This window comes from Protopterus annectens, chromosome 7.part1 (assembly GCF_019279795.1).
Source record: "Protopterus annectens isolate FY-2018-M chromosome 7.part1, PAN1.0, whole genome shotgun sequence".
Taxonomy (NCBI): Eukaryota; Metazoa; Chordata; order Ceratodontiformes; family Protopteridae; genus Protopterus; species Protopterus annectens.
In genome coordinates this window covers 255,938,387-255,966,240 of record NC_056740.1, presented here as the reverse complement: position 1 = coordinate 255,966,240, position 27,854 = coordinate 255,938,387, and the positions used below count along the sequence as shown (strand labels likewise).

Here is a 27,854-nt window from a genome sequence, read left to right as displayed (position 1 = left end):
ATACCTGGAAGACAATGATGGAGACAGGTCACAGTAACTCACAAAAAAGTACAGCAGTACAGCTGAACATACATGTGTATCACATTTATTAAGATTACAAATAAGTCTTTGCAAATCTACATGACACTAACACCACTGACATGTACAAGTCACACACATTTGACACTTACTAGTGATGTGATGTTATCGCTATATATGTGTGTGTCATGTGATGACATTGCTCATACACCATGTGGATGTTGTCTTGACGTGGGCATGTCTGTCTGCCTGTACTGGTGTCTTTACCTATCAGCACATGCCTGGATGTGTTCACATTAATGCAATCGACCTTAATGCTGTGTATATATGTCACATATATAGTCATACATAGCAGTTAGGGATATGACCCATGACCCTGCAGACTTGCAAGCATGTATGTGTTTTGCCATATACATCTACATGGCACTGTACAGCTGTGTTGCATCCTGCCATGTATTGCCTGTGTTGCACATATGCAACACATGGGACAATAACTAGCCTGATGGTATATGCAGGGTTGGATATCAACTATAGCATGTATGGTCATAGTGATCTAGCAGGCTATATGCCCTGGGCCATTTATGAGCCTAGGCAGACAGGTTACCTAGCTGTAGGCAACAGACAGGTAAGCTTCAGAGGCCAGTTCAAGCAGTGCCACAGAACTGATCCACAGGGTTATGGATATATTTGGCATGCGGTCATCACACCATGTCACAGAGAGGGGCGATGTGCAGCTTCGCTAGACAGGGATGCATAGTATGGCAAGAGTATGTTAAGTGTATGGAACAGAGATCAGTCAGGCATGTTGTGATCCTTGTACTAGAAAGGTGGCCGTCCATAAAGTGTGTGTTTATTCGGGATTGGGAAGGGCAGTGTAGGCCATCTACACATGAGCAATAACCCTTAAAGGAAATATGTGATCTATTATGGGTCACATGGGTGTTGAGTATGGCTGAGCAATTATCTCTATATTCCTGGATGGCACTCTGTCATGATTAGGGGTACCACATACTTCACCAGACAGGTAGTCCTAACTATCAAAGGAAAGAATACTGTCCAGCTGCATCCCATACACACAGTTGCCATTATGCTGACCGCTGCCTAGGTGGTAGTTAATGGGTATAGGGTTTGTAACATAGGGGATGACAATGCAATACTTAGCTGTCAGATTGTGACCATACGTCACACACCACACATCTGACACACTAAGGCCCTTCTGTATGTTGAAAGCAGCACACATTGAGTCGACTATTGCTCCTAGTTCATAGTCATTTTTGCAAACATCAATAGGCTGATGCCTTCTGTGTTGGTCTGTGTGGTATAGATAAAGAGGGGGAGTACCAGGAATGAACCCTGTATTACTGCGGCTGGCACTGGTTTGATGTGCGTGTATTAGTCAGACACCTTCTGTAGTGTTGGTTCTGCCAGCAGTCCAGTTGCCAACCACTCCTGTGACATAGGAATATACACCTAGTTTACGGAGTGTAGCTGGAACACAGTATGGGTGATGGTGTCCTATGACCTGGCAAGGTCATGATATGCAGTGTGAATCAACCCGGTCATCTACATCTGTATAGAGTACATCAAATATGCTGATCACGGTTCATGGCCTTACAGACAAGACTCAGCAGGTAATCATACACTATTTCCCATTATCAATGGTGTCTCCCCTTTTGTGGGGTGTGATAACTGTTGCTGTGCACCATTCAGTGTGTACACAGCCTGACATGGAGCTATGATTGAACATGATGTGTATGTGCATAGCTGAATGTTCTTACATTTGTGTAGGATACACCCTGGGATGTTGACGGGTCCCATGAAAACTGTATGCATGGCTTTAGAGTGTTCAGCTTGTACCTGCATAGTCGTTAAAACAGGGGCCCTGTAGTGTACATGGATACATTACTAAGTGTACCTGTTGGGGGGAGGTGGGAGTGGGTTTAGGTTCTCCAAGACCCTATCTGGATGAACGGGTGCTATTTCTGTAGGTGCAGTACTTCTCATGCCATAGTGCTGTGCAGCACGGCAGGTCTTGTCGGTGCCATTACAATTAATGACACAGCTATACAATGCTCTGTGCTTGGCCTCATAATATGTGGCTGATTAGTTTCATAGTAGCTTTGTGTGGTTTTATATGGTGTATCTGCATCTTACTGAGGCTGACCAGGGATCACCTACACTCATGTGTGTTCACTCTTGCAACAGTTACTACCTTCTGTGGTACAGTTTAAGGCATGGTGCCACCAGTTTGCCTTCTTGTTTGTGTTGGGTTGAATCCTGGTTCTGTTTCAATGGCACAATCACTGCACATATATGACTGCTTAAGGTTAATTTGTGTAGGATTCAGCATTTGCACATGCATTGTCCATCTGCATGGGTGCCATGACAGTCACCACTCTGCTCTTAGGAAAAATAACATTGGAGACTATGTGTAGCATACTGTTAGCCCTGTTTGTGTGACTACTGGGATCCAGGTCAGTGGGGTCGATGGAATCCAACATGCACTGAGCGCAGGTGTTGGTACATGAGGAGTCTTCCCAGTTCATAATGGAATAGTTGAGAGTAGCCATTATTATGGTTCTGTCTCAGACAATCTTCCCCATTACAGCACATTAGGACAGTTGGGAAATCCGCGACCTGGTGGGTGATCTGTCTCAAGGTGCAATTTGAATTCTACTTTGGCACAAAGGTAGTTGCTCAGCATAATGCATCTGAAGTTATGCAAGTGCAACTAGCGTGGGGGTGTACTGGTGGGTGATCTGTCGCAAGGTGCAATTTGAAATCCACTATGGCACAAAGGTAGTTGCTCAGCATAATGCATCTGAAGTTGTGCAACTAGCGTTGGGGTGTACATATCCTTCAGGAATATGGACACACCTGCGGCCCGTGTGTTCCAATAAAGCATAATGGGCAAGAGGTGAGGTATGTGTTATAACATGGTCATGCAGGTGTGCTCTCTGGAGTGTTGAAACATGTCTCAGCCACTGCACAGATATGTTCTCCATGTTAGGGATTGACATATGTGCATCCGTATAGTGTTTCTGACATGTATCACTGTGTAGCGAGACCCGCAGTTTATTGCTTGGCTGTCCCTGTAACAGCAGTGGACCTTCACTTGAACTGTGCATGATGAAGGAACTATAATGGAAGCATGAGCCTTAGGCAGTATCCAGATTCCCAAGGGTGACAGGTGCAGGCCCCGTCTGGCAAAGCATCATGGTCCGTCAACCATGTTATCCCAGGCAGACAGATACTGGATACCCTTTGACTTGCACCACTACAGTAGACAATTGTGGAATACAATCCTTTTGTCCCTGTACTGCAGTATCATTCTGGCCAATGGCAGAATGCTACCCAGGCCTTGGGACATACCTGCATGGGCTACAAGACCTGACAGTTCCTACATGTGTTTCCATGCAGTCCAGGCTACTGCATCACAGGTCCTGCACAACATCATGGAATATGCCAGAGCCATGTGTATAGTTCAAAAGGTGGTCTGAGTGTATGAGTATGTGGCTAATCATGGCAGACAGGCAGCTGACAGTATGTATGCCCTCATATAGGTTGGTGTGTAACAGTGCTAGAGTTTGCATTCACAAATGAGTACTGTTGGGCATGTTTCCCGTCACGTGTTCTGAGGTGTGGCACAATTATGCAAACTATGTCATACAGTTTGTGTATTTCGGTGCCTGTCTCTTCCTGTTTTGGGAGTCACTTGTTTGGCCAGATACTTAGAAGCGTCTGTGAATGTGTGTGATTTCTGGTAGTGTGTGTGTGAGAGTCCTTACTGTGTTCTGGTAAGGGTATGTGCTGGTTGTGTTGATGAGTTGCATGTGTTAACCTACACCTCATGACTGTCCAGTCCAGTCATGGCTGTAGACTGGGCTGCCTTCCAGCTTACCCCTGTAGCTGCATCCCAAACAAAATGTGTGGGGCGTGGTGTTAGGTGGGTTTGGCAGTGTACATGGCATAGAGATTACATTCCCCCAGGATGGCCACATACACAAAGCTGACATTAGTAAACACCAGTAGCTGACTAGAGGACATGCCTGTATGAGCAGTCAGTACTACAAGTACCAAGTACTGTATTTAGTTTACATATTGTCTATGAAGATGTTTTAGACAGTGATGCTCACATGTAAATATTTGTGTTATGGACGTGACAACATTGGCTATTACAGAAACACTGTAGCTACCTTTAGCAGCAATCCTCCTTTGAGGAGCATATCACATCCTGTTAGCAGATTACAGATGATGCAAGTGTCTTACAGATCTGTTTCCTTCTCTGGGTATATACTCACATACCCACCACAACCATGAGCTCTGTTGGGCACAGACACCCACTCTCCAAACAGAGTCATGTATCGATAGACTCTGATGCCACTATCAACATGATCAGGATATAATCAGATAGTGTGAGCCATTACCTATGAAGCGGCTATTACACATGGGCAGCTGTCTCCTACATCTTACACTCCTACTGCAGATATCACACTGGAGTTAAAAATGATATGCAACCTGTTTCATTACCAGTGCTGTGCACTACCTTACATACAGTATGTGCAAGTGGCTGTTAGGCTGGTAATGAGAGGTTGGGCTACATAAACCTGGTAGTTCAACTAGTGTGTCTCTACTCTCAATATCCACTCTATGTAGGTGTGCACATAGCCATTTGGCCCAGCCCTGTACCAAGGGTCACTACACATTTGCATAACGTGCACATGCACAGCTGTTATTGCTAGCAAACGATACTAGAGAGGTCCAGCCCTGTAACAAGGGTCACTACACATTTGCATAACATGTACATATGCACAGCTGTTATTGCTTACAAACGATACTAGAGAGGTGGATATTACATGTGTTATGTGCATGGATAGTTACCCTGGCTCTTCCAGTTATCTTTGCTATCATGCTGCTAAACTGTCAGATGAATACAAATGATATGTATCCTGTTACTGAGTATTGTAATTGCCAAAAGACATAACTACTGTTTGCATAACATAACTGCTATGTAGAATAGAATACAGATCTGCCTAAAATACTGTACATTACACAGTTATTGGCACAATATCCCACAATGCACACCATATTTGCATGGCAAGCCCACCTTTAACATGTTCATCTTACTTATACACCCATATGTCAACTGTTGCAATATATCGACATACTATCCCCTGTTACAGCACATAATTGTTGGACCAATCCTGACACTAACAGTGGCTGGAGGCGAATTGGTGGGTTCCAAGCCCATGCCATCCCTTGTGGTGTATGCGAAGTTTGACATGCGACCTACAGCAGTACACACACAGAATACTACAAGCATTACTACTGCTCAACAATACATCGCTACAAGATAGCTATTTCCACTACATGCATTGATTACACTAATTCTTACAGTACAGGTACTACATACACAGACATACATGTTATACATACCTTCTTAGTAATCAGAGGTGTTATTGACTAGTATAATACTAGTTTTTGGTTAGTCTTTCAGTGTTTTGTACTGTCCTACAGGTAGATACAGATGGTTTGAATGTGTGACAAGGCAACCTTTTATAGTTACAGATCAGTAACGTGCTATCCCGATGACCAATTGGTGTTCCTAAGTAGCTAATTACATGCACATCAGCTGCGCTGCTACTGCCTTCACCAATACCATGGCTATAGTGGAGTATAACTGAATACTCCACTTGGGCGTTGTCCCTTTGCCTTACTTGTGAGAAAGACAGCGTGGAAGTGTTTGGAATCTATTGCAACAGCTGTATGGAGACTAACAGTAATATATTGTGTGTAATGCCTAGAGGATTTGGTCTAAATGTGAGTACTGCTGTTATATTTCTGAACATTGCTACTCATGCAGGGTTTGTCTGTACCTAATACGTCGGCATATGTTTCAGTCTGGCCAGGTTGTTTGACCAGCTCAAGGCTGCATAGCTATGCATATAATGTTAGGGGGTTTACAGTGTGCTTACCAGACATTTAGTTTGGTGTTACTGTGTATCATACTGTGCTGATAATCAGTACTCGGTAACACTTCCTGGTGTACGAACCTTTCAACACTCAAATGGGATTAGTTCATACAAACCCTGTTACATCAGCAACTGTTCAATTGTACAATGGCAACTATTTCCCATAGGGCCATGTTAGTGTGCATGTCCAGGTATGTTAACGTTTCAGCAGATGTTGCATAGTAGTTGAGTAGTTGGTTATGGTATGACAGTATGTATTGATATAATTATTTTGGTTGTGGGGTAGATGTTGGTGGGTGTACATAGCACATGCAGGTGTGCATGAACCACTTTTATACAATGTCTATGTGTGTGTGGGTGTTCTTTACCCGTTTGAACACCTATCCCTTACTGGACTAATACTATGGTAATCGCAGGCTGATTCATTAAGGCACTATTAAATGCTTCCTGTATAGCATGCAGGTACTGTTAGTCCTTGAATCCTTTTGGCAATACATCGGAATGCAATAAAGTTTTGCAAAATGAAAGCTGTGTATTTCTGTCATGGATATTTGTAGTCATTGCAGTTGTGATGGTGACTGTGTCCATAGAACATATTTGTAATAGTGTACTGGCATATACTCTTCATATGTTATGTTCATATTGTTTGGTGGGGGGGGGGTCGGAATTTGTGATTGCTATGGTTCATGTTATACTCAGATATGAACACTTCGGATGCTGTCTACAGACATGTATGTATGTGTGATATACATATATATGTATACGTGTGTGTGTGTATATATATATATATATATATATATATATATATATATATATATATATATATATATATATCTCATTGCATACGTTTATCTGTACCTCCATAGGTATGTAGACCTGTATATATCACCATGTCTCTATGTATCTCTCTCTCTCTATTACATATATATATATATATATATATATATATGAGCATACACCTTTAATTGGGTACATGGCGGGTTGTTCTATTTCAACACATTCCTCCCTTTTGTGTTTTAACCTGTCTGCATACACAACTGGGATAGGTACATCCCAGGTAGCTTAGTGTTAGGTTACTCTGTGCATGGAGTACATGGTTGCGGGTTCTACTCCTGGGAGGTGTTATTTTACCTCTCAGAGTAGGTACTGGTAGGGAAAGTGTGAATAACGCACATTTACGCAGTTGTAAGCAGGTTTGCCCGTGGTCTGCGTGACGTTAAGCAAAGGTTAAACCTGTGAAATGCTCCTCCGTTTACTGCGTTTCAGCGCCGCTTACCGTCGAGCAAACCCATGGAAACCCGCTTACAACTGCTTAAGAGTGCTTTAATCCACCTGCATCCAACAGCCCTTATTCTGGCCCTCAAAATAACCCAACAGCCCTTGCAGGTCTTGAACCCAGGACCATGAACACCACAGTCACTGACTTTACTACCAAGGCATCTGAGATGTGTACAAATGTTACGGTGTTTAGAATATACATTGTACTACAGACATTCCTCACTACTGAAAACAAATGTGACAGTTGGTGTACACATGTCTGATACATGTTAATGTTCATATGTTTGTGAAATTAGGTGTTGCAATGTGACATGACAGGGTGTATTATGAATGAGAAAGGTTCTTGCTTTGTGTCCTTTTTATATTGTCCCCATACTCCATGTATACCCCTCCAGTTCACTTATTGGACATTCGACCCAGGCCCTCCTTGATGCATGATTGCATTACCCATCATTCCTCCCCCACCCCAATCTTCACATACACAACAACCACCCCTTCTATGGTGAATTAGGTTAATATTAATTGTTATAATGCCAGAGCTGTATGTGTTTTGTGTACACTCCAATTCCTTTGGAGTGCTTCTGTATCATGAAGTGTGTTCATAGAGGTTTATATATATGGCTTTGATGTAACTGTATAATATATATATATATATATATATATATATATATATATATATATATATATATATATATGTGTGTGTGTGTGTGTGTGTGTGTGCAGACATCACATCACTGACGTATGTATATATATATATATATATATATATATATTTCCCCCCCCCCGTATTAATTTGTAACAGTAATACATTATGTAGACTGGAATGTGTTGGTTCACAAACTACAGTACATTACAGTGTACTGCACATATGTACACTAAGTGACTGCCCCATTTGTGATCATTACAGTGAAATGCATATGGTATAAGGTGTAGTCTTAAGACCGTGAAACATGTATACACCTCAGATGGCTTAGTGGCAAGTCCCATGACTATAGTGTGCATGGTCCAGGGTTCAACTCCTGTGATGCTTTACAAATGTTTTTTACTCCAGAATAAGGCTCATTTAAGCAGTTGTAAGCATGTTTAAAAAAGTGTTTGTGTGACATTATATCAGCGGTTAAACACAGTTAAACTTCGAAACGTATAATCTGTGCACGCAAACACGGCCACATCCGCCAACTATTCAGGATCTATACAGGTCAGTGAAGTAACATCTCACTATGTGCCGACATAACATTACATTCTCTGACTGTACTCTCCAGCACACATGGGTTTATATGGGTGTTTCGAATGTTTATTATACAGATGATTACTACCTATATATATATATATATATATATATATATATATATATATATATATATATATATATATATATAGCTGTGGTTAAGGTATACTTTTGAACATGATAAACCTCCCTGCTTTTATCGGGATTGGAACCTCGAATGCACAGATACTATGTGGATGCTGTAACCATTACACTGTTGACATTAACGTTGCTACTGCCTATTTCCTATTTAGATGCTTTCTATGTGTAAGCTACGCTAAGCAAAGGGCGGAGGCCCCCAAACTCACTGAGCTTCACATACTCTTGAAATAACAACAAATGTACGGTCAGACAATACATTACATTCCTAACTACATTAGGCATAGCCCCTCACTGACACACTTGAAGGGAAACCTTGTTGTGTGAATGGGTAACAGAATATATACTCCTGGGATCATGTGTCCCAGAACCATACAGCCAGGGGGTGGGGGAGTGTGTCCAGTTTGATAACTGCGAGACGTGTTGGGGGAATTGAATGGTGTTGAATTGTCACATTAACATGCCTTCTTTAGATCACTAAGTGCCCCTATCACCCTCCACAACCCCAGTCTTCAACAGCTTCCAGCAATTCTGCTTGGAAATGCTTCATTGGCTATGCTTGACAGAGGCTCAGTTACTTCATCAATGGTGCGGGGAAAGGCAACACACTGTAGCTATGCTTCTAACTGCCCTTGGGCAGATAGGTAGTAGGCTATCTGTGAACCTCTAAAGTGCAGGCCATCACAGCCATAATATGTGAATAAACAGACTTCAGATCACAATATACAGTGAGAAATCACCATGTAGTCAGGAAACAGTTAAGTACAGCAAGAACATACAGAACATCTGATACTCAAGTCACTCCAAAAGCCTATCTTGGAAGCTAGAAGACTTGTATAGGTTTAAGGCTTTCTATTGCTTACCAGTAGGTTACCTACAGGAAAGATGAAAAACAAGCACAGATGGGGAACATGCATGCAACTATACCATCATACCGGCCTGTGTGTCAGCCTTAGGCTTTGGAATACTGGCCCAGGCTATTGGCGCCCCCATGGTGCCTTATTTAGTAGAGTCTCGAAGGTGAATTACCAGCTCCGTAAACAGCACACTAGCAGATTCAATGAGGGTTATGCTACTCAACACCAGGGGTTGTGATCACAATATGCTTGCACTCACAGCACTCCTCAGGATGGACATCAACAACTGTGCAGTTACTGAGATCTGTCCTAAGGCTCCTGAGAGCACACCAGCACTACCAGACTACAACCCATACCACACATTTCAGCCACAGAACATGGACTGACAGACATGAAGGGGCTGTATCCATATTCATCATGGATACCTACACCTCCAGGTTAGTGGGGCAGCATGATACCTCTGAGATCATCCATGTGCAGCTAACATCAGCCACAACTGCAATGTAAACTGTGGCCTGCTACGGATCACCCTCCATGACCCAGGACCACCAACTCCACCTACCTGGAGACAGTGGAGAACATGACAGTCCTAACGCACACCCTGGCATTGGTCGATGTCAACTACCATACCATTAACTGGGAAACTTACTCCGGTACTCACTTCCAGGCCCAGCACTTCCTGGAATTTATCACCTCATATGCCCTGTATCAGGTGGTAACCTCCCTAACGAGGGGTGGAAACTACTAGAAGTGGTCATCACCAACATGGGCAACAGGTGCACTACAGCGGAGGTTAACTGGTCACTGGTTAGATCTGACCATGAACTGTTCACTGTTTCCACACCCAAGCATCTCCCCCACCCACGGATACCACAGTGTATACCTTTCCTACAGCTAAATTTACACTACTAGTGACAGGGGTGGGGGGTTTCACAGCACCCACCCTAAAGGGAAACACTGCTCAAGATACAGACAGATTTACAAATGCAGTCTATAAGCACCTACACGGATGTATGGAGCGTGCCATCACTGGTAAACCAAGACTCACTCCTCCTAGACAAGGACACCGGTCTGGTGGACCTCTGCAATAAACAGGCTATACTACAGAAGTAGGACAGTGTTCCAGACAAACCGCAAATCCCACAAAGGGCAGACATCCATGACCACTATTAGTATGATACGTAGATCCCTCATGACATCATCCAAGGCTAACATCAGCAGGAGAATACGCAAGGATTCGAAAGATAACCACAAAGCCTTCTTTGGCTATGTCAATGATCTACGTGGTGATGCACAGATTTGCAATGTGCCGGTGAAATATAGCACAAAATATGCTGACCCTACTGATATCGCCAACATCCTTGCAGATACATTCAGTGCATACTTCACCCCCTAAAGAGCCCACAACACTACCCAAAAGGTACAGTATCCCACAAATCATAGACACACAGTTGGAGATGGCCCTCTCTAACAGCAGAACACAGCATCAGTTGAGGTAGATGTTGTCCCAGACTGCATCTTGCTAACTGTACAAGACAACCTGCCCCCACCTAATTAAGCTTTCCTACCATAGCCTCTCCACAGGCTACATGCCCATACAATGGCTCGTGACAACGGTTATTCCACTCAATCAAGGTGGAATCACAACTGACCATGGTAACTACCACCCCCATAAGCCTGACTAGCCTGGTCTACAATGGTATGGTTCGCATCCTCATGGCACTCATTAACAAAGACATTGGTAACCTCAGAACACGTGATCCAACCCAGGGCAGCTTGGCTGAGTGCAGTTCATGCCTACTAAAACTGTTTGACGTCTTACATAATGTCACCAAGACATTAGATGACGGGGGAGGTGGTTCATACACTATACCTGGACCTCGCCAAGGCTTTTGACACCATGCACCACTCGGGTATTATTGATAAACACACCAGCCTTTACATACACCCATACATCACAGGTTGGGTTGCCAACGGGCTTACACACAACTCACATGGTACAACTAGTGGTCTCCAGGTCCAACTCTTGACCAGGCACTACTGGTGTCCCACAGGACTCAGTCCTGGGAGCCCTACTGTTTGGCATATACGTCTCAGAGGTACAGGCAAATACAGGTGGACTACGGCAGACCATGTTTGGCAATGACTGCAAACTGGGAGCCATGATGGACAGTCCAGCTGACACAGACATCCCTCAAGGGGCCTCTCAAAGAACGTCACAGGGTGTCAACATCACGGCCTCCAGCCAAGTGCCACTAACTGCATGGTCATTCCATTGTGGAATTGGCACCCACATAACACATAAGTGGCAGACACTTTAATATGGACGAGGTAATGGGGTATCTGGGGACTAAGGTAGATAGTGATCTACCCTTTGATAATCATATCTCCACAGTACTTAGGACATATCAGTCCCATCACAGGATATAATAACCCATGTGGAATGTACCTCAGAAGACACGTCCAACAGCTGGAAGGTCCACGAATGTACCTCGCCAAGGGAAATACTGGCCTCCAACACATGGCCTATGCAGCCAGACTGAATAAACTCCAGCTTTACTCAGTGGCATCTCATTTACTCAATGATCTCCGCTGGCCAACACAGCCATGCCGAACTCAGGCTTGATGGATATGCTCCACATATGGGAATCCATGTCACAGTGAGCTACACACTGTAGTGAGTTGAACCTTGCCACAACAATAACTAGAAGATGCTGGAGGGACAGCTTCCTGTCACTGACATTCCCCATACTTTGGAACAACATCCCTAACTACATCATACAGAGCCCCTCACTACCACTCTGAAAGAGAAACCTTGAAGAGTGGATGGGGAACAGTAGATGCACCCCAGGGATCCCGCCATTTGCTCTGCTCCAGAGGGACAGTTAATGAATCAATGGGGTGGCAAAAGCGGACAAAATTTGGCTGGGCTTATGAATGGCCTCTGGTAGTTGGCCAAGTACCTACCTATGAATCTATAAATACAGTATCTGTATATGCTGATAGCTTAATTTACTGTTCAGGTGTTGACTTACCTTGTGCCAATGGCAGTTGTGTGTGCAATAGTTGAGGGCTGCCTATGTTGGATGCACACAGTAGACTGCCTATACATGACAATTTACAGGTAGTCGTGTGTGTGCCATCCATTTTTACTGTGTGCGCAGGTGGAGAAAGGTGCCAGTCCCTAGGTGCCTACACTGCCAGTGTGTGTGCTATACGTTCCTTCTTTGCCAAGGCATGGGCATACTGGGCACGCCTGCATCTGCCTACTGGGGCTGGCTCAGGGTGTTCGCAGTTTGAGTACCTCTGTGCCTGTGGGGCCCTTGGCAATGGTGGTGGGCTGTGAGGGCCTTCACCATTCTGTCCCTGCTGCAGCTGTTTCAGCAGGACCATATTGTGTAGCATGGCACACACTATGAAGATGTGGGCACATGTGCCTGGAGAGTACTGCAAGGCTCCACCAGATATGTCCAAGCAACGGAACCGTGATTTCAGCATCCCAAATACACGCTCTATGATGATTCTGGTTTGTGCGTGTGCCTCATTATGGCATTCCTGCATGGGTGTGTGTGCATTTCTGATGGGAGTCATCATCCACGGTTCCAGTGCATAGCCAGCATCCCCCACCAGGTGGCCATTTGGGATGTCCCCCCTGGCAAACAACTGATACAGCTGAGAGGCATGCCAGATGTGGGAGTCGTGATAGCTTCCAGGGCTGCCAGCACACACATCCATGATAATGCCCTGGGTACTGCACACGACCTTGCAGTTGGAGGGGTATCCCTTGTGATTTATGTAGCACCTACCCTGCTCACCGGATGGTGACTATGTGTATGTGCGTGCAGTCTATTGCACCCAGTACCTCTAGGTCTTCTGCCACATGGTGGAAGAGACTCATATTGCTGGCTAACTCATCCTGCATTTGTGGGAAGTATGTGTGCTCATTGGCATGTGGTAACATGGTATCCAGGAACTGGTGTAGTACCCTGGATGCTGATGCCTGTGAGATCCCCATGATATCCCCAGTTGGTCCTTGAAAGGTACCTGTAGCTGGTATTCTCAGGCTTACACATACCTTCGTATCCACTGGAATGGGTTCCCCTCTGTTTGTTCTGGCTCTGAGGCGTGGCCGGCACAGCTCCACAAGTTGCTGTAGGATGTCCCTGTCCACCCTGTAACACTATCTCCAGATCATGTAGCCCCTGGTAGGTTACCCTGGGTCTGAACACTCTCCTCTTCCTCTGGTGCCTGAGGTGGTCATGTGCATCAACCTCCACACCACCTTCAGTCTCCAACACATGCTGGTGGATCAAAGCTATGGCAGCCCCTAACATGTACATAATAAAAAAGTTTCCTGTCTGTATACACCACTGGTGCAGAATGTATGGGAATACACAAATGTATGTGTGGTGCTTTCACACTGTATAGTATTGTGCTATGGATGCTGCTGATGACAGTGGATGTGTATGAGCTATTCCAACTGTAGAGTGTCATAATTATGGGTTTTGCAATGAGTACTGCAAGTGTGGGGCCTTTACTGTGGAGATCTACTTACCTGCCTTGATTAATCTGTTGCCCTTTAATTCACTTTTAGACCTGGATCCCCTCCCATTATCAGGCATGCATCCACCTGCCGTCTTTCTTGTTTTGTACACTTTCCCTACCCAGTCATGGCAAAATGTGCCTTGTAGCTGATATACTGCAAATCGGCTTTGTTCTGCTTTGACGCTTTACTGTTTTCTTTGCAGTACAGCCCCTCCCCTTTCCTGTTCTGCAGGTAGCTGCTTGCAGCCTTGCTAGCTGTTGTCAATGGCTCACTGTAGGCTCCTAGGTGTTGGTCATTTGTACTCCAATTTCACTGCTGCAGCATTTCCTTATATCTTTCCTATATCCTTCCTGTTTCAGCTGCAGTGCGCGCTGCGCATACCTGTTTACTGGGTTTACGCGAGTTTTCATCTCCGTTCACATGCATACTCTGTCACCTTGTGTACTCTCAGCTAAGCATAGCTATGGCCAATTCAACACACCCCTATCCTACAGCTTTGCCTAGCTAGGGGCAAACCGGTTTAGCAATGCTCCAATGTGCTTACAGCAATGGTGACACACCCCTCTCGATGTCATCTTTATCTCAAGGGCACACCTCGGTGTTATAATGCTACGCTGTGAGGTGCATCCTTACACCAGCGGGGAATCTGCGATTCACTATTACTCCTCTTATTTGCATGGCATTGCCTACTAATTCCTAGCTACTGTGCATAACACTGTCACTGCCTTTTAGCAACCCTTGCGCCATAAGTATGGTGTAGCATGCCTGCCATTGACTGTTATGGGTAAATCGTGATATGTGTTTCATTGTGGTTTTATTCTATATTTTTATATATTCCTTGCAATCCCCTTTGCGCACCACTGCCCTGCGCTTCCACGTCGCGATAGTGCGACTATATATATTAAATGTTAATTTTATATTTTGTACTTTTTTTTTTTATGCCAATGGCTATATATTTAGCCATTGGCGTATATTAGCAATATAATACATGTGTTTGGTCGGCTGTTGCGGCTCCGATTTTATGTTTGCAAAAATGTAAACAGTTTACTATGGTTTACATTTATGCATGCTTACACTATGCCTGTACCACTTCCTGAATCACTACATACCTTCATTTGCATGCTACACTGCTGCACATGGGGTAATTAGCATACAAGGCTCAGGAGTTGTGCAGGCGTAGCGTACGCAGGTAGTGCACATGGAAACGGCTCGTACCAGACTCGATCAGTGGCCATATTTGGTGTTAGAACGCCGACGCTACGCCTGCACCTGGCATAAGCTTCATGAATCCCGGGGAATGTATTAAACACCTTTCCAATACTAGTTTGCTAAAATGTAAATAAAATTAAAACAAGAGTAAAAAGTCCTCACAAATTACTTGTTAATTCTTGTAGTTCTGTTTGCTTACAGAAATACATTTGGGAACATTTAAGTTCAGTCTGCTGGAACTTCGCAGCTAGCCTTCATGCAGCCACTCCTGCTTTATTTGTTCTGTTCCAGGCAACTCTGTACCCCCTCAGTAGTGACCCAAAATTACAAATGAATACAACTGAAATGGAAACCTTTTCTGTGTCGTCATGTGTCGATTGTAAGGGCCAGAGAATCAATGTGCAAGAACTCAGTTATCCTTGATTTGTTCTTTCATTCATTTACTTACTTAATTATTGGTAACCACATTGGTCCACACCTCTCAAGTGTCCAGATTTTTGCCTCATTTTTTTTGGTCCGTTTCTCAGAACATTTCGGTCTTCCTGCAAATCACTGGCAAATCATTGAGGATTGAAGTCAGAAAATAAAGAACGACGTTTGACTTATTGACTTCATCCACTTCAGAAAAAATAACAGATTTTGCATTAGCATGAATTATTAACATTCTAAGTTTGTAAGATCAATATTTAAAAATTGTTCCTATTGTTTGGGCCTTTGTCCCCCCCATTATAAATGGCTTTGTCCAGATTTTGAGATCTTAGGTTAAGAGGTATGCATTGATCCTTCTTATCACGGACTACTTACAGGGAAACTGCTGAGAAAACCTCAGCATAGATATCAATGGCAACCTAGAGAATACACAAACTAATAATTAACATAAATGGAGCTAAGTTACAGACATAGCAATCACTTAAAACAATATTCAATGTGGCAGCAATCTTACACTTCATTGTGTGATATGAACTTAATGTTGAAGAAATCAATATGAAAACTGACAGCAAGTGGAGAAGTTAAAATACAGGGAAGCCACAATTCAGCAAAGCAGAAACTAATACTACATGCAAATTGTCAAAGGAATAAGAACCCATGTACATCAGATGACCTAGTCAACTGACATTATCAAAGCAAAAAAAATGGAACAAACAGAAAATGACAATACATTTTCTAGTATTTTATTCAGTTTTCTATGCACTGCCTGCCAAAGGTTGAAGTACTTTAGCATTACAGCTGTAAGGCTGGAGCTTAAAGATATAACCGGGAAAAATACTTAGAAAATATTTTGAACACAGACTCAATATTTATCTGGTGCAAAGTGGGCTTAACAGCTTAAATGTATGTTATGAGCTGTGTAACAAGCTGTGAGGTTCACAGTTTGAATAACATTCGACTGAACCTGTGCAAGGGAGGAGACAGCTAGGTAATCTCACAAATATTGAAAAGCAAATTAACTAGAAAAGAAGCTCAAAAACGGGGGATTCTCATCACAGGGGAAGATTATAGCCATGTAATTACACAACCACGGCAAAGTGACTGCAGAAGTAGATGCATTTTTTCAGGCTAACAAGTTGACTATGTAAGGTACAGATAGTTTTGGGTGGAAGAACATTCCAGAGCACTGGAAGGGAAAGTGCTAGTGGCTCATCCATCAACTCCCTCTCTCTTTAAATGGGGCTGGGTGTTCACGTAAACTGTCGCCACTTATCTTGATTCACAGCCATTTCCTACCTCCTTTGACAGTCGTGCTTTACAGTCACAGGTTCTCTCTCATGTAATCCATTCTTCTCTTGGCTGGACAGCATCTCCTCTTGCCCTCTTTTCTCTCCCAAATTTTCTTCACCAAATCATCTGCTTTCCTGCACGTGACTAAAACCACCATAAAAACTGTTCTCCTTGACATTCTCTGCAACTGGAGATATCTTGGCTTCTTGCTTTGACTTATTTTTTTTTCAGTTGTCTCACAATGTGCATTCTTACTACCTTCAACTTGGGCACTGTCTCCATAATCTCAAGCTTGCTTAGCTGCTCTGCATTTACTGCTCAAGTTTCTGTACAAGAAGCACTCTGACAATTTTTACACCTTAACATTCAGCTTGTTTGACATTCTCCTTCACTTGCTATTCCTGACAATTTTGCCAGTTGACTGCTGTATCTCAGATCAGTCTCAGGTCTCACCAAATGTTGTATTAGATTTGAATAATTTATTGAGCACTGAACTGATGGCCAAGTGGTCGCAGTATTCCATAATGTTAATGGGCCAGAAAATCAGGGTGTGATTTTTTTTTTAATTATTGGTAAAATAGGGATGGATTAGCTTACAGTGCAATATCATCCAGTCTAGCTTCAGTGATGGTAAGTGGATGTCGGGCTGCTGCACATTGTGCAACTCTACTTTACAAGGATATACATTTCATACAAGCATTCTTGTTACGGTTACCAGCGGCAGCTGCTCCATGTAAAACACTGAACGCCTAACAGTAGAAAGACAACGTGGCTTCACCTTGCAGAACGCACTTTGTTTAATTATCAAATAAGTCTGCATGGTTCTTATATTTCCAGAGCTGTATTATTTCTAATGGACCACATTAACACAAACTATATATCTGGTAAGGTACGAGATTCCCTGGTCTGATCATAAGTTGGAATATGGTATGTTTAACTGGCATTTGTTAGTACTGTTCTATAAACACCGAGTACAAGTCACCCATTTTTTTTAAGTTTTCCAGACTGCCATTATTGCTGTCCCTCTTTGACAACACTGTTGAGTGTATTCTGCTATTTTTCCCCCTGATGGGTCTGACAGGTGCATATTTACTAAGTATGCCCACGAGTATGAAATTGAAGCAATTAAGTGCAGCATCTACATTTGATAGTAGGGTTAGTTACTAGAGTAAGTCAGTGTGGTATACAGATGTTCCTGAGATATCAGCTGGGAAATAGACTTCATAGAGGTTAGATTACAGCTCCTGAATGAATGTTATTTATTAAGCTGCTTGACATGACATGATGCCAAAATGGGGTGAAAAGTGAACAGAAAAAAATACAACAGGAGTGGATAAATATATTTGCCTTCAAGAGTCTATGTTTGAAACTACAGAAGTACCATGGATAGGTCTGAAATCCATACTCTTTCACTAGAAGAAAATTTGGATCATCTAGAAATTCAAATTATGTTTCACTGTAAGAGTAACAGTTGAGAAACATGAAAATATTCAGTACACTGCATTCTTGCATGCTTCTAGGTAAAAGCCTTAAGAATATTTAACTGTGTGTGGCCAGAGTCAGAAGCTTGAATTTCTTCACTTTCAAAAATCTGTTCAGTATAAATAAATCCAGAACATGCCTCCATGGACCATTCCTTTTTTCATACAAGGAGCAGTGGTGAGTAGAACCCTCTTTCCTTCCAAACGTTTTGGGAATGTTCTACAACCAATATGGTCAATTACTCTACCTCTAATGCAACAGCCATCAACTCCCATGCGACTAGAGGAATTCCCATAAAGAGGGTCTTGGAAGCAAAGATCCAACCTTGCAGGACTAAAAGTTTTTACCCATTGGTTGGATTGACAGCTGAGACCAAGCTTCTTTGAATAAAACTAGTATGATGCCAGCCGAGTGGAATGGTATGAGGTAGTCAGTAACATTTGGAAACTTCTTGCACAGAAGTGGACTTTTCTCCCTTTCCCTACACTGTACCATCTCCCATAACACGTGCCTCTATGCCATACTGGTTTTCTTTGCAAAGGCTCTTTGGGTGCATTGGTCAGTCCTTACCACTTTCCTTTAGAAAGGTCAGGGTTAGCTTGAATAGTTTCTATTACAGTTTGGAACTGATGGATGGAACATTTATTTGACTCCATTGTTGCACCCAGGTCCTACAGTGGTTTGGAAATGACCTGCAAAAAAGGACCGAACAGATGGAGAGGTGGGAGTTCACAACCTGACCTTTAATATCCACTGCAGCCTAACCTAAGCACATCTCCCTGCAATATCTGGAAAATGATGACCTCAGAATGCCCAAGTTCACCAGGTTAATAGGAGAAAGCACAGGGAACTGACCTTTAGACATGCCAGGAGGGATGGTCATTATTACTAAGTACTGGAGCGGTTTCCTTATATATTCCTTTTACAGGAAAAATGTCACTCAAGGTTTGAGTCTGTACAGAGGGGAAACTAGACCATGAAAATTTAAGGGTGAAGGATTTAGGGAGATATTCTGACGTTATAAAGAAATCAAGCTGTACTTACTGAAAAATAAAGAATTAGCTCATCAAGAATGATGAAGAGAGAGGATTTGCATGAATGGCTACTGTCTGGCTATTATTAATGCTGGTCTCAGCACAGCTTCACTCGTTTGGGATACAATACTCCTTTGCTTCTCTCACCAGAAGCAAACAGTTAGCACCAATCCCAAGAAGAGAAGCAGGCCACGGCCTGTTTGGTGCTTAACAGTCTTGTCCCAGATGATGCAAGGGTCTGCAAGCTTGTAGCCTTTTTCTGGTAAATGTCTCGAATAGCAACCAGACCAATCAGGTACGTTAAGCACAGACACTTTATGAATATGGAGACGCACTCCAACCAGAAAGAGTCCGGAATCAATGCACTCTGCTCCTACTCTCACCAGGATCAGAATATAAGCACAGATTCCAAGCTGTCACATATAAAGCAGTTATTAAGCTTTCTGGTGATCAGCAGTCTCCAGGAAATAATGCAACTACACTCCTCCTCTCACCAGGGGAAAACAGAAGCACTAACTGATCACAACCTCAGCTTTGATGACCAGATCAATAATACTATTCAAACTATCAATAAAAAAATAGGCTCTCTGTATAGAATCAAACCTTTCCTTACACAACTGGCTAGAACTTCCATTGCCCAGGCTCATCTTACTTCTACCCTATTCTATGCTTCTGCCATTTATACCAATCTATCTAAGCACAATCTTACCAAGCTTGAATCTAGCTATAATAATATAGTCAGATTTGCTACTGGCTCTCCCTATAGAACCCACCACTGTCTCAACCTCAAACAACTCAAATGGTTAGAACTACAAAACCAACTACGATATAATCAACTTGTAATCACACAAAAAATGATGTACCACCCTACTAATACTCCTATCCTCTCTAACCTGATCTCCCCATATAAAAATCTTACAACGCTACGCTCAGCTAGCAAGTTACTAATTGCCAGCATTAAATCTAATAAAGCTGGGGACTCGCTCTTTACCAATGTGGTGGGCAGAATCTGGAACAACCTTCCTACAACACTAACCTCTCTTTCATCTACTCCACTCTAAGAAACACCTCAAAGATCACCTAAAAATACATTGGCTATGTCCCTGCTCAATGCCTGACTAAATATTCTTATTCTCCTTTCTCTGCCCCTTTTTCCCCTACCTCCTGGGCTACTGCCCCACCATAGTTCTAACTATTACAAGCTAACTCTTCTCTATTTATATCTTCCAGCCTACTCAATTCTCCCTCTTTGACTAAGTGAATGTCAATTTGCTTTTCGTGCCAATTTGCTTTTCTTGTCAAATATTGTATGAACTTGTGCTGATTGTACCTTATAACTCATGGCTTAATTGCTGTTTAAAACCTATACCAAGACTTTGTAACTTTGATCACTCAAATTGCTTGTACTCTCTTTACAATCATTTTGTGCTTCAAAATGTATTTTTAAGCTTGTTTTTTTATTCTAACTATTGTATGTAGTAATCTTATCATACTTGGAGCTTTTCTCCCCGGGCCTCTACTGAAAAAGGATATGTATCCAGCTAGACTAGCCCGGTCAACAAATACAAAATAAAATAAATATAAAATAAATAAATAAATAATCCCAAGATGACTACTGAAAGGCAGAATGTGAGCTCTCCAATAACTGGTGGTCTTGCAATAGATGCTTAAAATTAAGATTAAAAAAATGGTTTATTCTAAACACTGCAGTGTGCACTAGAGGAGTTAGATGTGAAAGTAGGTAAGTTAAGTTTTAGTGGAGAATCACTATTTTTAAAACAGCAAGATAGACTGAAAGGAGGTGGTCACTTTTGTATGCTGGTACTACGGAATACAGTAGGATGACCAATAAATTTAAATAGTTGAAGGGGAGTGATTTCACAAAATGATAATTTTTGCTTACTCACACCAGCCAGTAAAAGCAGAGAGGAATGAAATATATGGTCAAACTAACATAAGGGGCAGGCAACTAGAAAGACAGTGATGTTTAAGAACACAACAGTAACTGGGTAGAAGGGTGGGAAACATTTCTGCCTGACTCAAGAGACAGAGCTGTGGTCTCTCCAAGTTTTAATATGCAGTTAAAAGTAGAATACAAGTAAAACACAGTGTAAAGAAAACAAATCACAGGATACAAAATAGAAAATAAAAAGTAATACAAAATATAACAAATAAAAAGCAAACTAACTTTTCCCTCATAGCAAACTGTAGCAGAGCCTGGGCGAGCCTTTCCAGTAAAGCTCTAAAATGTTTTATTTTTACCCCTTAAATAGAAGGTTTAGTTCCTAGCTCCACCCCCTCAGTTCACAGATCATTAAGCTTAACTGACCTGTTCTACCTTATGCGTGACTCCTTAATTAGCTGACCTGTTCTAATTTCTGTCTTGACTCACAAGAGACAGAGCTGTGGTCTCTTTTCAAGTTTTAATATGCATATAAAAGCAGAATACAAGTAAAACACACTGTAAATAAAACAAATCACAGTATACAAAATAGAAAAAAGCAATAAATTCATACAAAATACAACAAATAAAAAGCAAGCCAACCTTTCCCTCACAGCAAACTGTAGCAGAGTCTGGGTGAGCCTATCCAGTAAAGTATGAAAATCAAAGACACATATGCAAGGGAAATGCTTTAAAATCAAAATGGCATGAAGAAAAGCAACTAAAACTTTGCAACTTGTGCTGTTGCAAGAAACCGGAGACTTTAACTGTGAAGCTTATGAGTTGCAAGGACACACTTCTCCAAGTTCAGTCTCCAAATGAAGCTACTGAACAGTTAACTATCCCAAAAGCAAACCATGATGTCCAGTGTAAATAGAGTTTTAAAATTTTCCAGATACAGCAGACCAGATGACAAATCAGGCAACATGTGGACCATTTCTAAGCTAAAAAGGATTCCAAGGAAAGTATTAGTTACTGAGAAACATTTTAATATATTTAGAAAAGATAGGATTTAACCCCGGATTAATTTAATACAGTCTTGAAGCTAATTTTCAGTGATTAATGTAACATCACTCATGGCTCATCACAGATAATTTGGGTTCCTATTAGATGACCGAAGACGCATTATATCGAATGCACCTTGGCCGAACTTATAACAACGAAAACGCAAAATATCGAAGTGGCTTTTAAGCAAATTCTTTCCCAGGGAAAGAATTTGCTTGGCCGCTTCCGTTACTTTGTCATTTTCGGCACTGCAGTGCAATCTCGGAGTTGGTATATTTAAGTAGGTGGGGGTGTGGGAGGCACAGCCCCCCACATTGGGGGAAAAAAAATTGCTGTTCTGAGCTTTGGAGATTGTAAGCTTTCGCTTACATGGGTTCAATTATTCATCGTTCGCGTTTTTAAGCATTCGATGATACAATATAGACCCGATAATTTATAGCTTTAAAAATGTGGCTGTTATATAATACTGAGTTAGATATAGTGATTAGCATGTCACGTGGTACACACAAATTCCAAACAGAACAGCTGGAATACAAATATCAGTAAAGTTGGATCACACCTCCTGTCCGTGTGTTATTTAATAAGCCTTCTGCCATGATAGCATGTCTTTAGCAAGTCTTTTATCTGAATTTTGCTAGCATTCAGTCCAGACAGTTCATTGAGTTGAAACGCAAAGTGAAGTGATCAGCAATAGGTTTACTATACAACTGTAGCTATCGTTAAGCTATATTCTTCAAGCAGCAGGAGGTTCCATCACAGATTGTCATTAAGCTACAATACTGTCTAAAGTATCTGTGGCCATGCGTCATCAGGTTTAAAATATGACCACAGTGAAGCAATGTGCTAGTCCTCATCTGAAATGATACCAGAAGTGCCTTCCTCCCTGGCATGGTAAGGAGTTATTTCACCTGATGTATGGAGTATACTGTGTCGGTTCCAAACATTGCCCAATCTGGTTGTTGGTTTTTGTGGTCCCTTCTGTACATTGTGTGTCCTAAAATTACATCCTCATTCCCCAATTTTTTTTATGGCTAGAATGCTGGATTAAGAGTCAGTAGTGTAGCTGGAACTATGTATTCTCTTCACAATGAGTGGAAAGATTTATTACCCCCCTTTAAGCCATCACCACATCCAGTGTTGGTCTCAATGTCACCTGGGGAAAATAAGTTTTTTAAAACTGTGAGAGGTAGTTCACTTAATGTCCTTATGTCTTTGCTCTTCAAAGATTCTGGAGTTCTTTCTTTTCCACTTCCCTAGCCACGGTCTATCTGCTCCACTCTATACCTACCCTACTTTCCAATACTGGCCCACAATGTCTTGTTACCCACATGTAACACAGAGGCAAACAATACATTCAGTAATACTGCCTGAACCACAGCCCTTTCAAATGATCTCAATCCCTTCCAAAAAAGTAATCGGTTAATTACTACATGACAAAAAATAACAGTCATAAAACACATGAAAATACAATTAACATTGTTTTTCACTTTAAAACCAGCATGAAGAAAGGCAGTAGGTATTACTTCCTAGTCTAAGGACACAGTTGGCATACTTACATGTTTTACATCTTTAACAGTAATCTCTGGCAAGTTTTGAAGGAGGCTGTGAAACTTTTTACAGCTTGGGGAATCCCTCATCCGCAATGCTCGCTGATACAGTGAAAGTTGGTGCCCAGTCCTGACAGCTGGATCTGACAAACCCTTCTTTATACAGTCAATTGCCTGCACAAGAAAAATAAGTCCTTATTCAATTTTCAGTATGACTTACTGAACAATGCAAAATCCTCATATGAAGAGCTTCACACTAAACAAAGTTAAGTGTAACATATACAAAGCCAGGACAAACTGCAGATTGCTAGAAATACTATTCAGGCTGTACTTCCAAACCCAGTAAGCTGAAGGTTTCTGTTCCACACCTTTCCCCAAGAAGTGAAATTAAGCAAGGTTAGAACTCCCATTGACACAAACCTTGCTTACATCCTAGGTCATCTGCAAAGCTATAATGCACTTCTTGTTAAACCATGTTATTTTTATACTTTAGGATGTTCTCTATACCATACTGCAAGCCTTCCACTTTCAAATGATCCATTAAAGACATGGCAGTGTTAGGAAGAGGGAAAAAAAGTTGCTTACAAAATACAAATGTGCAGTCTGAGACAACATAAATGGGCAAGCAGTAGGGAAATTGTCACTACTGAGGATATACCTAAGTTCTAGGCATTAGACAAAGGTTGTAAAGCATTGTGAAAACATTTTGATCATATGCAACTCTACATTTTTTTAAGTTTACAGATTCATACATTTGTGCAAATGACAATCCACATAAAGCGTATATTTTTAGTACCAAATTTAGTAACACTGAAGACACAACTGCCAGACTTTTAAAATGTACTACTGAGACATAATTGTCCTAGTGGTTAAAATAATGTGAAGACAAGTGTTTTTATGAAGCAGCTTACATGGATGCGGTATAAACCTTATTTATTTCTGTACAGACGAATGAAGTAGGAGCATGAAAATCCAGAAATGTGACTGTCAAATGCTTACCCTGCAAAATATTTAGCAATCATATATACTGTTTTCATAATCCAGCTATATATTCTCTCTCCATCTGGCTTTACTGTGCTAACATATTTTACTTTATGTACACTATATGTTAGTGTTGTGTTAACTCTTTCAACAGACTCAAAGGTAAGCACACCTGCATAAGTAGCTTGTAATTCAGAAAATAACGTGTATGCATATTGTTGTAGACAGCATTGCTGTATTATTTCCTTTCTAGTTTGCAGCAGTTCCATTTATTTTTCTCAGGAAGGGTTTTCGCATATCTAAATATTTTTGCCGATATAAATAATTCATGCACTGCTAAGGGTTTCTCACACAACTAATTAAATGCATTGATATATTCATTGTTGATGTGTCAGACCTATAAAGTCTTGACAATGATACAGTAATGTACAATCAATTATTGCACTGATGTACTTAACTTGTATATGTTTTCAGCTGCTATACTATTAATTGGTTGTGCCCTATCCTCCTGTTAACTAGCTTTCACTTCCTTCCAACTAACTGTTCCAACTAACCCTCACACACCCCTTTTTTTCCTTACAATAGGGTAATCTCTCACTCTCACCCCTTTTTTCCTTTTTCCTTCCAACAACAGGGTAATCTCTCGCTAACCCATACTACTTCTTTCACTCTTCACATACAGGTACCCTCACCCTCTCCCTTCTCCTGCCTCTTATACACATACTTGATAGAAGAGGATGTTAGACGGAAGAGACTTTTTCCTGTTTCCTAAATTAAAAGACCTGGCCAATCTCCACAGTTTAGAACATAAGAGTTTCAACACTCAGCTAAAGCTCAGATACTCTCCTCCAAATCTGACCCAGTGGATCTACAACCTACCATCCAGCTTGTGTATGTTAATGTCCGATTGTATCACTGTTAACTTGAACACGTGTTTAGACTGCTCACACACTACCAAGCTGAACCCCATTCTACTCCTTCCCCATATTTAGTGTTCCCCTACCTTTACCTCACATACTACTATCCCCTAGCCCAGTCCTTTTCCTTCTATCACCTTCATCAACTTGGCCCACTGTACTCACTCTCACTACGCTGCCACTCAACACTCTTCTGTGACCCTTAAATACACTCTGTTCAAATACACTATGTTCTAGTTATGTTCCTTTTTTTTTACTTAAGTCTGTGCTTGTCACCCTTCTTTAACAACTTCCCTTAGCTACTCTTAACATTGTGCTACTAATTACAACACCTCCCTTACTGCAATGGTTCCAAGCTTTTGCAGCTGTTCTGCCCTACTGCTTAACCAGTTTCAGTACTTACACCTCCACTGATTGTTTTTTTCTCTATTTGCCGCAACCCACTATGCTCGGGCTCACTCCGCTCCCCTGCCCCCAAATCCTACCCACCCCAGTATCTCCACAAGACACCTCCTCAGCAGTTCATCCAATCACATCAGTCACACATATAATTGCCAATTATCCATATACTAACACACTGATTACTTTTCTTAACCACACTACAACCACTGCCCATAGCAGGCATATCCTCACTTGTCACTCTATATACTAGACACCAAAACAAAACCACTCCAAATTACACACACAGAGTTGCTTCAACACCTTCTTCTACTTACTCTGCTAATAACCTCTTACATTCTAACTTGCTAGCAAACTCTACAGGTCAACTATTTACTCCCTCACTAACCCACTTAACACTCCACTCCATTCTCCATTAAACATAATCCTATCTCCTTACCTTTTTAGCAGCTCCTACACAGACCAGTTTGCATTCAAATATGCTCACTAAGTCTGCTCCACATCTACAGCTCAGATATGTTAAGCTAGTTGCCAAATTCACTCACCTATTCCTATTCAACTCTACTCTGCTCAAACTAAGTGGTGACGTACATCCTAATCCAGGACCTCAACCTAATAATCAAACCCCTCACATTACAAACCTCACTCATTTGCCAAACACCACTCTTCTCCCTCACAGTAGCTCAGATCTCTACTATTAAACAAAAACCTAAGAAGCATACTTAAAAGTCATGAGTTTCATGCAACTATCATCCATTACACCCTCAACCTGGATATCCTAACAGAAACCTGGCTAAAACCCCATATACCAGACAGTGAACTCCTAACCCAGGGTTACAACATACATAGGCAAGACAGAACACATAAAAGAGGGGGTGGCATCGTTATAATATACAAGAACACTATTAAACTAGAAAAACTCCAAGTCAACCCACCCAAACTACAAAATACAGAAATTCTTATCTGCCTTCAACTAAATTCCAACAAACACATTATTAGAATAGCTATCAATATTCCCCAGGTAACACCACTTCCACTTTTGAAGACCTCCTTTGTTGGATTGTGTCGCTCGTCCCTCTCTAGTATAGATGACGAACATGCAGGGTAGTTCGTTTACATGCTTTACGACATAAAAATACATCAGGATGGCTAGCAGCTTTACAAAATATACACACTGATTAATTGACTGACTATACAGACATACATGCTTCATCTCAACAGGTTATTACAAAATGGCAGTCAGGCTCACACGTGCTCCGTATTTATACTCTTGTGCTAGCCCCTGGAAAGCTTCTTAAAGGCATACATACATATTGATCTACAGGGTGCTTCAACTATAATAATGGGGGATTTCAATATGGATTGGTCCACCTACTCATCAGCTAATCCTTCCAATTTTATCAACCTCCATGGTTTCTTCAAATTATACAATCCCCTAACAGATTTGACAAGCATAGCAAAAAAGAATCAATCCTTGACTGGACACTCACAAACAAACCCTAACTCTGTCACCAATCAGGCACTCTCCCTGACTGCCTAAGTGATCATCTACCCACCTACCTCCTTAGGCATCTGTCTTACT

The 27,854-nt window shown here is 41.8% G+C and overlaps 1 protein-coding gene across 1 annotated transcript in view; it reads right to left on the bottom strand.

The window, feature by feature from the left end:
* FAN1 (FANCD2 and FANCI associated nuclease 1) overlaps window positions 1–27,854 on the bottom strand; it is a 571,422-nt gene that overhangs the window by 154,120 nt on the left and 389,448 nt on the right. The window contains exon 7 of the mRNA XM_044078482.1: window positions 23,985–24,149. Coding sequence (XP_043934417.1) covers window positions 23,985–24,149 — 165 coding nt within the window. The remainder of the gene's footprint in view (window positions 1–23,984; window positions 24,150–27,854) is intronic.